At 36.4% G+C, this 14,381-nt stretch overlaps 1 protein-coding gene across 1 annotated transcript in view; it reads left to right on the top strand.

The window, feature by feature from the left end:
* ADAMTS16 (ADAM metallopeptidase with thrombospondin type 1 motif 16) overlaps positions 1-14,381 on the top strand; it is a 1,625,291-nt gene that overhangs the window by 266,428 nt on the left and 1,344,482 nt on the right. The window contains exon 4 of the mRNA XM_044065078.1: positions 4,179-4,467. Within this exon, the coding sequence (XP_043921013.1) occupies positions 4,179-4,467 (289 nt within the window). The remainder of the gene's footprint in view (positions 1-4,178; positions 4,468-14,381) is intronic.

Genomic DNA, 14,381 nt, shown 5'->3' with positions numbered 1-14,381 from the left:
ATAAAAATGATAAGTAAAAAAGAACCCCAATGGGGCACTTATCTGTAACAGCTTGGTGAACCAGCAATGGAACAGGCATTCAGACCAAAGATCAAGCAATGCCATTCGGACTGGCGGCAAAGATGTTCTGAGGATAGTACATCTGGATGTCACCTTTATACCCTAAGCTAGACAAGGAGCATACATGTGATGTACGGTGTACATTAAAGTAACCTAAAGGCTTTGGTGTATTGGCCAGATGTCAAACCACCCTTGGCAGGGGATCCCTAATGTAATAAATAGTAATGTAATTAATACTGCAACAATGAAATGGAAGGACATCTTGAGTGACCTGACTGAAGGGAAGTAAAATAAGTTTAATCAGTGAAGAATGGAAACAGCAGACTAGTTCATAGTCCTCATTTTTTCATGCTGAAAAAAAATTGTGATCTAATGCAACTGACACATTTGGGACAAGTTCAGTGGAATTCTGCATCCAGTGTTGAACACCTTTCCTACAAAAGTATTAAGATCCAAAGGTGGCCTTAAGGAGATTCTTCGATGATCAGTGGTCTAAATAATAGGTCATATGTTATCAGATTTCACAGACTGGTCCTCTAATCTCTGGAGGACCAAAATGGGTAGAAGAAACTTAATAAAAATCTGTTAAGTTTTATATATATATATATATATATATATATATATATATATATATATATATATACAATATATATGTGTGTGTGTGTGTGTGTGTATATATATATATATATATATATATATATATATATATATATATATATATATATACAATATATATGTGTGTGTGTGTGTGTGTGTGTGTATATATATATATATATATATATATATATATACATACATATATATATATATATATGTATATATACATATATATATATATATATATATATATGGTTACCTATCAAAACATGTACTCTTCATAACATCTAAAACTCATAACATCGAATCTCAAAACATTGAAAACTACAAAGCAATTATAAATAACATCCCACACACTGTTTGCTATGTGGGGTTAGGAAATTAACTTTTTCCCCCACTGTAGTGCGACCTTGAAGTTGCTATATTTAATTTAAGGGGGGTGTGGGGATGGATCCCCCTACATGGGGGGGTGCAGGGGGGCTTGCCCCCCTGCATAAACATAGTAAAAACATTGTGGGATTTTATTTATAGTTGCTTTGTAGTTTTCAATATTTTGAGATTCGATGTTATGAGTTTTAGATGTTCTGAAGTTTAGATGTCATGGTCTTTATGTTTTGAGTTTAGATGTTATGAAGAGTAGATGTTTTGATAGGTAACCGTATACCTATATACATATATATATATATATATATATATATATATATATATATATATATATGTGTGTGTGTGTGTGTATATAGATATTTATATATATATCTATATATATATATATATATATATATATGTGTGTGTGTGTGTGTGTATATATATATATATATATATATATATATATATATATATATGTGTGTGTGTGTGTGTGTGTGTGTGTATATATATATATATATATATATATATATATATATATATATATATGGGTCTACGTCACATCACCTAAAACCCAGTTGACTGACTTTCATTTCACCAAGACCAAATCACCTAATTTGCCAAAATACTGGAAACAAATGTAACTTCTGTCTCAAATGACTGGCAATAAACCAAATGTTTTAGGAGTAAGGGACCTAAAAAATAAATACCTGGCTTATATTTTGGATGTAAAATACATCCTCCATTATCAACATATACTACAGCAAGTTTGAAACATTAAGCAGAGGAACTGTTTTACATTAATAATATATAAAAAATACATTAAATATATAAAAAATAATAATGTACTTAAAAAATAAATAAGTAAACCACAACACTTTACTACAGAGAGCCCATTAGGCATTAATTAGACATTAACACACACCTTGTTGGGCGTTATTGCGTGCATATTGCCTGAGGACTGCTGCACTTATGGAAAACATGTGTCTTTGGCTGGGAGGTAGTAGTTTGATTTGGAATATAAATCATTATGGAGACTTAGGAGTGAAGTTCAACTGTGCTATGAACCTGTGTGAAACCCCTTTCTGGCTACAGTTTTAGACTGAGGAGAGTTGTTTAGTGGAATTGATTTATTTCTTCAGAACAGAATAACAAAAAGACACTGGAACCACAGACCGCTCTTCACAATACACTTTTAATAACATACAAAATGAAAAAAAGCAAATTCATAAACGTTCGCCTAGTCAAGCTTCTTCAGGCAAAATGAGTGAACAAACTCACAAACTAGCATATGTATCATTTTCACAGTCATATGATCATTTTACTTAATTCTACTCATTTCTGAAATTCTCTAAGCATGGGGTTTAAAGAAACACTCCCATTTAAACCCAGTGCTATATGTGTACCTAGGCTCTTTAATACTGCCACCACATACTGTGTCAGTTAAAACCTTAAAAGTAGAAAACTTAAAAACATGATTAGAACCTTTTTCTTTCTTATGTTTACATAAAGCATTTGTCAGCACCTCTCTTTTAATTTCTGACAAATGATTTCCAATACGTTCTTTGACTTTCTGGTTGGTGTTCCCTGCATAGTATGCGTGAAAAGAATACTTTGCTAAGTACCCAAGTTTTTTTGTTTCACCATTACCATATGCATTAAACTAATAATACCAGTTATGGGATGAATAAATATATTATCTTCACTGATAAAACTACAGTAAATACACCTACCACATGTAAATGTTCCTTTCTTACTTGTTTTATAATAACCATTTACTTGTGTTTGCTCTTTATAACATAACAAATGTTTCAGGTTTTGACTTTTTTGTTGTATACAAAGCTGGGTATATCTGTATTGTTTAAGTTCACTTCTGGTACATCTTGTAAAGTGTGCCATTATTTACTAATTATGTTCTTAACTTTTATGGTATTGTTATTATAAGTTAGCATGCATCTGGTTTTATTTTGAGCATGCTTAGTAGTACATCCCTCTTTTGGTTCAGCTGGAAAGATATGTTTAACTGTTGTTTTCCTTTGTTCCTTAACTTCATCACAGAGCTTATTCACTTTTGTTTTATCATATCCTCTCTCAGTTGTTGTTGTGTCTTTCGGCTTTTCCTGGTTAGGGGTCACCACAGCGGAACTCCGGTCCTCTAATGATTGGCAGTAGATTTTTACGTGCCGAGTTGCCAGCCCTGATGCACAACCTTCAATGAAGGTACGCCCATTCACACATGTCTCCACACAGAAGACGCTCTAGCTGAGAATCGAACAGGACAACGTCTTACTGTGAGGTGACAACTCTACCGCAGCAACACCACCGCAGTAATCAGAAATCCCATTCCCCAACTGTAATTTCATATTTTCATCCACAGTATTAAGCTTAAAATGTAACAGAATTGAATTGCTCATACACAGTACAAATGTCCAGCATTTACAAACATTGCCAACATCTGTGTGTTTAACAGATGCCACACTTACATATCAGTGTAAAAAATAATGCCAAGAATGCCAATATGAGATTACTATATAGTGACCTGCATTACTCAAACTGTATTAGAGCTTACATTGCATGTATTAGAACATACTTATATGTATAATATATGTTATATATTACTTATGTGTCAATCAACTTGTCAAGCAACAAATCACATGTACAGGGGTGATTTACATATGTGTCAATCAACAACCAATGTATGCATGATGTCACTGGCAAATCTGCATGGCAGTGAATCATTTGCATTTGCATACATCACAACCATTTGTTATGCTAATCACAAGGGCCATGGCCACTTCTGCACAGTCTGACAGGGTGGGTACTGCAATACAATATTGCCTATTTTTGTCTGTCGTGTTTCCTTGTAATCATTTTATAGTTTGATCATTCTGTTTTCATGCAAGTGAAAGTAACAGGCAGTGAGTGAAGAAGTAAAAAGCATGTCCAAATCTCCACCTTCTGTGATAGGGACAGTTAATATACTGTATTGTGAAACAGATGTACTGTATTAGGAACTTGGACTCTGACATTGTATATAGTGATGTGCTGTTAGGAATCAGTTTGTATTAAATGGGGCAGCAGATATCCTGTCCAGAATGACTGTGATCTCCAAAGGCTACCTTGTATACCCTTGTGATTATTTTTTATTTTCTTTCTAGTCAGGTTTAATAAGGACACAAGAAGCAGATTACATACTGAAACCATTACCTCAGCACGTTGCACTTAACCAGAATTACACTGCACCTGATGGGCAACGCCCACATATCCTGTACAAGAGGGCTGCTGAACCAAAACCTCAGGATATCAATAACGAAGTGATAATGATTGAGAGACCAAGGGCATTTAAACCTGATGATATCAAACACCAGAACCACCAGAGGCAAAATCACAAAGACCTCAAGAATGGAAGTAACCAGAAACAACACTACTGTGGAAGGCGTCGGAAATGTATGTAAGGGCAATCATCATTTCTAAATGACCTGCTATTAATCTTTCTTTCACTTCTGGAATGTAGCTAGAGCTTAATGCAATTTGTGCTTCACAGGTGGTGGCGTACATTCATTCAAAATCACACAGGCATTGGTGTAACACAGTTCAGAGAGGGTGGGTAGAGGCCTGCAGATTACCTCTCATTAGAATTCTGTGCCTTTGTGAATTATGGGGAAACCACACATTTCAGTGTAAATCCATCTGTATTGTAGTGTAAAAACCAATGAATTATCACAGGAAAGGCATACTACTGCTAGGCTGTGAAGAATTATTTTGTTGTGTGGATTTCTGAACAGCTTATGCAGGGTACATATATTTCCTAGGTTACCATTCCTTATTTTGCCTCATCTTCATTCATAAAATGCCGCACAGTTTAATCAGATGTTGCCTAGATAGTTTAAGACTGCAGAGGGAATGAACATAAATGAAAGCGTAGGACCAAGCAATACAACTATTTTGTTTATTTTTACTGACTTTTTTCTAACTGTTTTTTTTACTTCTTTGTGGCGTCTTTCAGGAAGGAGTTGCATGAATGTAGATGCAACAGAAGTGTGTCCCTTATCATATTAGGGACATTCTTATTTTCATTAAAATGTGTTTTAGAATCTTTTACTTCTACAGTAGGTGGTGTCATTTGATACGCAGAGGAATTTGAGGCTAGCATGCCATCTCATAGAGTGCTTGTCAGTTATTTGACATCTCCCATTTTATTTGTACTCTACTGCCTTGTCAGCACTGAGACCTAAATAAAGTGACTGCATTTGTCTAGCAACTAGCAACTCGACTTTTGAATCCAGATGTGTATATGTTACCTACTGGGTTAATTACACTGAAGAAATTACATTGCACCCCAAACAGTTTTACAGTTAATATGAAGCTGTGAGAAATGATACTGTTTTGTGTCTGTCATAAACAGAGTGGAGTCTAAGAGGTGTAAGTAATAGGCATATTGTGACCTTCTTCTTATCCCATTTCTTAATCCTTCTAGAGCGTTTCATGTCATGTGTCTCTGGTACTGTTATGGCCTAATTCTGTAATTTTTCTGCATTATACTGTAGCTGCCGAGTGAGATACTTGTACGCCATTGACGGAAACAAGTCTGGAAGTTTAGCATATAATTATTTATGTATGTTAATCGAACACTGACATATGTACTGTAATTCTTGTCTTTTGACACTAACACTTGTACAGATATAAGTGGGAAAAGAAAAGTGGTATTGCCATCAGTACTACAGGTCCTAATCCTATGGAATGTAGGAAAGTCAGTTTTGATAGCTACCTACTTCCTCTGGATTATTTGAGCTGTTTTTTTAAAGAACTTGTATCAATCCAGGGCTCCATCTTCACATCTAAATGCTTAAAAACACTGTGTTGTACAGCTTGTTTGAATAGATCACTAAGAATTGTACATCATTTCTGAATCAGTGTGAGTGGCTGAGCCATTATGAGTGAATGCACAGATATGGACTGACCCAAAGTAATTTGGAGTTGTAAGTAGAAAAGGGTAAGTACGCAGCTATACCCACAAAAGAGGAAGAGGAAGGACAGTCTTACTCATTCGCTATCCTGACACCTGCCATGCCACCCAGGATTTAGTATACTAAAGTTAAAAATGAGACAGACAACCACTGAAATTCATGTGAGAACTTGTTTGGCACTTAAAAACCATCTTCGGTACCGATGATAAATTCTTGGTAATACTACATAGATGGATGAAAGTAGTTACCTAAAGATCCAGATTGCTACCTGTCTAAACTTGTGAGCCTGAAAAGGATCTTTTTTCTAGATGTTGAACCTGACCACTCCCACCCTTCATTAGGGCAAAAGGAGCCTGGGGTCTAAAGACTGGGATTGTTGAACCAAATAAGTCCTGTTGCCAATTGACAGTTCTTTGTAAAGGCACATAAAGCAATCAGAGTTGCCACTATGTTCCCCTACAATATCAGTGTTAAGACCCTGGGGCAGGAATATAGCCAACAAATGTTTACCTTTTTATTATATGGAGTATTCTTCAGAAAAAAAGTATAACTTGTTTCATTGTCCATTTCTTTCATTTAACGGCAAGGAAGATAATAGGCCCTTTTGAAGTTTGGCTCAGAATAATTACAAAATTAATCGAAGGCAGTTTTATACAAGGGTGAGCCCTAGGTATTGGAGTGAGAGCCACTGTGGGTACCAGGAATGAAGAAATTTAAAAGGATACATATTTTCCATGTTTTATCCTTGGAACTAAACTGCCTGGGAACAGACCTGTAACATTTCACCAGACATGAATAATACCACAAATGTTACACATTGTCAGATAAGAGGTATAGCAAAAATGAATTTAGAGCAAATATATCACATTACAAATAATGCATTCACTGCACTAATTATAATACCAGGAAAGCATTGGTCTTCGTGGACAGGCAACACTTTTTACCATATTTAAAATCCTTTAACCTGGTATTTTACAGTTAAGGGTCACTAACAATATGAACAAAATGGCAGATTAAAACAACATAAATACAATAAAAGCCTAATAACTGCATGATTAAAACAAGTTCCTAAATGTATGTGAAATCTGCAAAGTGCTATTAATTGCTGTTGCCTTACTAGTTCAGCATATAGATTTTTGCATACAGTTTACTCATTTACACACTTGTGTGTTATGATTATTGATCAGGCAGATTCATACAAGTCCCACTGCCCACAAACATGCAGTATAGAAGAGGTGAGTGAATGTCTGTACTGCAGCCTTCTCGTGTGATGATTCATCGAATGCTCAGTGTGTCATTGGTTTCACTGGTCCACTAATAAGTTTAATGCTTCTTCTTGACACAGAGTTCACTTTAATGTAATTCACTGAAAGGAAAATTAAAAAAAAAAAGTTTTACTAAAAACAACAAAAAATAGAATTTAAACATGTTTCTGCAGGGGTAATCTCTCTGCACCTCTTCAGCATGTGGAGTCATGCACCCCTCCACTTGTTTATTCTAACTACCCCCTTACGTATATAGATGTTTGCCCTCTTACACCTGTGTACTTAACTCCATATCGTCTGAGAGAAATGGGGTGTGGGGGGGGGCTTATAAAAATTCTGTTGCTGCAGGGCTTTCAACCTCCAAATTATGATAATGTAGACAGAAATACTATATCGCTATCTTGCAGATGGTGCAGAGTGCTAAGATGCTGAGCTGTTAATGAGTTATTCCCTGTGGTGCATGGTTTGATTCCCTCAGCTTTCATCTGCCTACTGTTTGACCTAGAGCAAGTCACTTAACCAGACAATGCTTTAGAGGCAATTGGGAATTTGCGCTAAGCTCAGTGATGACATCATAGACTGAATGCCTAGTAATTACCTATGAACTAAGAGACGTTAGTAGTCATCAATTCATAGGTAAGTGCAATGCAGTTAGTCTGCAGATCATTACAAACCTAGCTAATGTCCAGAGGGTTGCCACCTTTTCAAATGCCCAAAGTGGGACATTGTTGGTATAAACATCAGATTTTGCAGGCCAAAACATACCCATGGCCAGTACAAAGGACAGAACTTCACTTTTTTGCCTAAATAAAAGCTTATTCTTGTAGCATTTTAGTTGCTTATTCTGTTTCTTATGACATTTAGGTGTTTCAGATACAGAATAACTGTTTTATGCAACTATTACATAAAATGTAGGAAATCATTTTATCCTAAAATCTCAGGACATTTGCCATTTTTACAATTTTTTTGCAGGACACACCTGCCCAGGGAGGGACTGTCCCTCACAAAGTGGGACAGATGGTAACCCTACAATGTCCATTTTTCAAATGTTCCTTCCAGCCTCAAAGAGAGCAAGACAAGATAGACCAGGAGAGGAATTGAGGCTGCCCATTCTGTTATTTGGGTTTACCTGGAAGGTATCAAAGTTGCTACTCTGCCTGACTTGTAGTGGAAGTTTGTTCTAGAAGCGAGTGATACATTAAAATATGAATCTGCCACGCTAACATGTCTTATTTATCTGTTGATGAAGGTTGATATTTGTTAACCAGGTATCTGAGGTAACATTTGTCCTCTGAAGGAATAGGAATTCGAAGAGCATTGGATCTTTCATGGCTCAAAGGGCTAGACACAGATCTCCACAGAGGAGTCTGTAAGAGACTGAGTATGAGAGAGAGGCCTGATAACTTAGATTTTTGATGCCGCTGATCGTTTTAGTTATGAATCTCTAATGTTAAGTGGTATGGTTAGACAGACACATGCAAAAAGGTGCTTTATATTTAATAATAGGCCTGATAAGATATGAGTAAAGGGGAATTAATGTTTCCCTGAATCTGGTAGAGATGCCGTGGAAATTATATGATCAGGTAGAAGGCTTTCCAAACTACGGTGGAGACATGATTGTCAAATGATAAGGGATTATCCGTAAGAATGCCTAGAATCCTCATGACCATGACTGATGGGAGGTGTCATTTATGTGGAATGTAAACATGTTTTATTTACCAAAATAAACTATGCTTTATTTTTCACAGTTAATGTGAGATGATTGTCTTTGTATCGATTGTTAAAAAATGGTTTAACCCATGTTGGAGCAATCAATTGTGAGTCAGTGGAAGGTTACAAGAATGAATGAATAACACCACCAGCCTATAGTAATCTGTAAATTTTGATAACCATATACCAGTAGTGTTGGCCTGAAGGTTGAAGAATCAGATACCAAATAGGAGTAGACCCAGCACTGGGCACTGTAGTACACAATTAGTAACATTTTTGCTTTCTGAAGTGGCACTTAAAACTTTAACCAAATGGGTTCTCTCAGCCAAACATTTAGCTGTCTAATGCACAACATATGGATTTAGACTCATATTTACAAGTCTATCAATAATGCTTACATGGGGAATAGTGTCAAAAACCTTTGCCAGATCCAGATATGTTTGTATGTGGTGGATAACCACAAACCATTTGTTTGATTACTTTTTCAAAGAAATTAATGAAGTTAAAGAGGTAGGACCTTCCTTTGACAAAGCTGAATCAGTGAGGCTCCTGGTTTAAGAGCTTGACAATGCGAAGGTTAATGAGGTCAGAGATAAGTAGCTCTGTAGCTTTACATATCAGGCTGATGAGAATAATGAGTCTGTAGTTACGAGGCTCCATTTTTGAGCCACCCTTACATAATGGCTTTACAATGGCTATTTTTCAGGCTTCAGGAATGTAGCCAGTGACTTACATTAAAGTGATTAAGGATGGGTTCAGACAGGCCATATTTTGCACTTGTAATCAAGCAACCTGGTGTATTATCAGCACCCACAGATGAAAATTTCTTCTTTTAGGAAGACTGAGACAACATTTTCTGTAGTAGTTAAATGAGGTAGCTGATACTGTGGGATCTGAGAACAGATATGTGCATATATACTGTGTATAACTGGAACTGTGAACTTTTTACTTGCAAAATTTGACCTCTGATTCTAATACTTGTACAACTGCGGTGGTGTTGCTGCGGTAGCATTGTCGCCTCATAGCAAGACGTTGTCCCGTTCGATTCTCAGCTAGAACGTCTTCTGTGTGGAGGCATATGTGAATGGGGCGTGCCTTCGTTGAAGGTTGTGCATCAGGGCTGGTAACCCGGTACGTAAAAATCCACTACCAATCATTAGCGGACTGGAGTTCCACTGTTGCGACACACACACACACACACACACACACACACACACATTTTGCAAAAAGTGGATGGAGCACACAGTCTGAGCAGAGACAGTGTTGCTTCTGAAGAAACACAGTGGTTTGTGTTGTGTTAATTCTGCCCTTTTGCTGTGTTGTAAAATCATTTAAAATCACAATTGTTGTTTCATAAATAGTTTAAATAGGCATTTTACACCTCTGGAAGATCTACACAAATGCCAGTGCATCAACAGGGCCAAAAAGATTTCCAGCGATCCAACACATCCTGCCAATGGTCTGTACACTTGCCTATCCTCTGGCAGGAGATACAGGAGCCTACATTGTAAGACCACCAGACTAAAAAACAGTCTCTTTCCTCTCTCCGTCAGACTATTGAACTCTTTGGAAAAATGAACCATGACGTCTGTTACATAAGTAGCCTATCAAGGGGCTTATTTTATGGATGTGCAATAACTAAATACAATACTAAGGTAGCGCACCTACCACACTGAAGGACTGTTAAGTACAATATACAAACTGTGCAATTATTCAGTCTAATCATAGATATGCTGATATTGTTTCAATTTTACTTTGACAATATTACCTTTATATTGTTTCTTGTCTTCCTTGTCTCCTGTTCTGGGATGGTGTGGGTCACTGTTGCCCTACTTTATTTATCAATTGCTACTTATTAAATTTCTGCTGTGATATTTTATTAATTTTTCCCTGTCTATATGTGCAACTGTTTCCTGAATTGAGAACGAAGCATTGTAATTTTGTTCAGTTATACTGCTGTGTAGTTCTGAATGACAATGAAGTTTTCTTTGACTTTGACATGTCCCTCAATCATTTTCTTGGTTTTATTCATGCGATGGTGCTCATTTTCATATGTAATGATCACTAACTTCCAGCTGGGTGTGCAGCAACACAGCACTTCTGCAACCTTGTTGTGTTACAATTTAAAAGTCACAAATAGGCATTTTCCGTGTTTTTTTCTCCGTACTTGCTCTGTACAGTGTATCTTGTATGTGATTCTCACCCAGAAAATTACATGCTGTAAGCTCAGAGCAGTGGCAGCTTTAATATGTGCGATTCTTTCTCTCGCCAAAACTAGCCTAGTGTGTACTATGTCATTACAACCTCCCCTTCAAAAAAACATATTTCAAGGTAGTGTAAGCAAGCAGAGTAGCTAGCTACCCATTTTCAGAGCTGTGAGTTTAGTGTAGAAGTAGGCATTAATTTTCATTTTTGCTGGAAGGAACAGGTTTTATTTCACTTGTTACATGTGTTTTTTTATTTTCATTAGGTAGTAGTATCGAGTCATTCTGTTTACAAACATGAGCAAAAAAAAAAAGAGCATTCATAATAGGTTCATAGGAGGATACTAGGCTAACACACACACACACACACACACACACACACACACTCCACTATATATATATATATATATATATATATATATACATACACACACACACACACACACACACACACACACACACACACACACACGTATGTATGTATATGTACTTCAAAATATTGAAATATTGAGTACAACAACAGAGAATGGCAAAACATTGATCCCAAATGACTGAAACCCAGAATAACTAAAAAAAGAAAAATCATGTTTTATGCGGGGTGCAAGCCCCCTTGCACTCCTACACCTGCTGTTAATTATATTTACCAACTCCAAGTTCACACAGCAGCACAGAAGGAGCAAATTCCCCTTTTCTGCTGCACTATGACCTCCTAGAAAGTAATGCTGGCAGAAGCAGTCATGTGACTACTTGATCACTTCTGCCAACATTAAATACGCATAATAATATGGACATTCAGCTATATGGAATGTTTCCATATAAAGATATTTAGGTGTCATTTACTCTCTTGAATCTTCAGTTGTTAAACAGAGTGAACTGCTTGGGAAATTTCTCAGGAGTTTTGATCATTGAGTGTTGCAGGTGTCAAAATAAGGAAGATCGAGTGCATGGGATAAAGTATGTATGGGAAACTTTCAGGTATGTTGAAAGTTTTGGTATTAGGGGTAGTAGTGTGCATGTGTGCATGCATGAATGTTGTCAGTAAGGTTAGAGTAAGGAATAGGTAAGGAGGCAGATTTAGTGTTGTGCATATGTGCTGCTGTATGTGGTGTGGTGTGTATTTGAGTGTCTTGTGCAGTAGTATCATTATGGAAAAGGGTTTTTCTAAGGTATGGTGTAGGTATGGGGTTATCACAGGACTTCAGGCAGGGTTAGCACACATTAATAAGGATGGGTATGTGGCCTCCAGACCATCTTTACCAATGCATAATGAATCTAACACTGGCCTAGCCCCTAACCCCTCCTATATACCTTAACTTAGAAAAAGCCTTCTGTAACACTACCATTATTTAGGCAAAGTATGTCTAAATTAGCGCTCATTTTCTTTTGAGACCTTTTTTTTTTGTTTGCTTCAGTCTTGTGGATTTTTTGGTATGTTGATTTTTAAAATGCCAGCATACAGTAGATCACCTGTGTTTCAGCGCATTTCGAAATGCATGTCGAATGTATTTTGACAAAGAGTCCACATATACATACACTTTAACATATATATATATATACATATATATATATATATATATATATATATATATATATATATATATCTTATTGATCAGATTTTGTATTACCAAAGTACTGATTCAGTTTGTTTCTGAACATGATAACCGATCAGTGGTATCCCAAATACAAATGTTTCGGAGTTTATTTAGTTCTGTTATCAGTGAATCCTTTTTCCTGTTGGCATTATGTTTCGTTAGATACAAATTAATAACATCGCCTTGAGTGCCACATGACAGTTGTTAACCTCTGCCAAGGCAAATTCTCATTAGTTTATTGTGTCTGGCTTTTCAAATGGTAAGGGGATCACTTCCCCCAGTTTTCTTTCCTTTATTGACTATAGGTCCAGTTCTTCGGTAAGCTGATTGTAGAGCCAGTTCCCATTGCATACTTATCCTAGCAAATCATCTCTGAATTCTGTCCAGCAGAAGACTGTACTTGCTGAACCTGATGAGTGAGCTAAATACAATACATTTCAAATGAATCTACACCAGTGTCTTATGTAGGGCTACCTTTACTTCACTATTCTTGTCTTTTCATAGTTTTGGTTTTAGTTTTGCTATAGTACTTTGTGAATGTTATCTACATGGTAGCCCTGGAATAGATGGTCTGTTTTATATCTATATATATATATCTGTGTCTATATCTATATCTATATATAATATTGTTTATCTTTTGACAAAATGGAGATTGTTTTAGAATTCAGTCTAGGTTATCATAGCATTTGGATTGGCTTCTAACTGTATCCTTTTTTGAAGTCGTATTCAGTGTAGTACTAAATTCTGCTTCAGCTCACTGAAACCTGTTCTGCAAGTGCCCATAGAACTTATCATCTACGAGTACCCCGAGCATCTGTAAGATGAAAGTTGGCAGCTGCTACGGGAATGGTTATGGGCTCTTAACTTATTTCTTGTGGCACTCCTTAAAGCTGATGTGCCAGGATTGTAGGACTATACTGTGAAAATTAACTGAATCAGCATTCAAATAATGTTTTCCAAAAGTACTGGTATATAACTTAACAGTAGTATTTGATGAAGAACCAGAAATATGCATGTTTATTCTGGTCGAGCAAGCCCCCCTCCCCCAATGCTCTTATGTAGAAATGAATCATTCATTCCCCCACTACTTAATATAATCACCTCCAAGATCACTCTATCCCTGGAGAATGTATGTTTTTCACAATTTGTAGCAAGTCTTGAAATGAAAGAGTTGTTTTGCAGAAGATCGTCTCTTTCAATGCTTTTCAGACAACTTTGTCTAGGGAATCAGGAAGTGGCCAGTTAAAGTTTCAGGAATAGTCCATCTTCCATGCAAATTACTTATACTCCTGTTACACAATTTCAGCCTTTTTTCATTGAATCTGCTTTTCAGTAACTGTCTTATACACCTGTTACACAATTTCAGCCTTTTTTCATTGAATCTTCTTTCAAGTAACAGTCTTATACTCCTGTTACACAATTTCAGCTTTTTTTTCATTGAATTTGCTTTCCAGTAACTGCCTTATACTCCTGTTACACAATTTCAGCCTTTTTTCACTGAATCTGCCTTCAAGTAACTGTCTTATACTCATAGTTTCATAGGTAGGTACTAGGCTATCGGCTCAAGGGCCTAAGTAAGCCTAGCCAACAAGGTTCCCTGGCTTATGCCACCCAAGAAAGTTA

The sequence above is a fragment of the Protopterus annectens genome, chromosome 3.part0, assembly GCF_019279795.1.
Source record: "Protopterus annectens isolate FY-2018-M chromosome 3.part0, PAN1.0, whole genome shotgun sequence".
Classification (NCBI taxonomy): domain Eukaryota; kingdom Metazoa; phylum Chordata; order Ceratodontiformes; family Protopteridae; genus Protopterus; species Protopterus annectens.
This window is presented reverse-complemented; position numbering and strand designations above follow the sequence as displayed.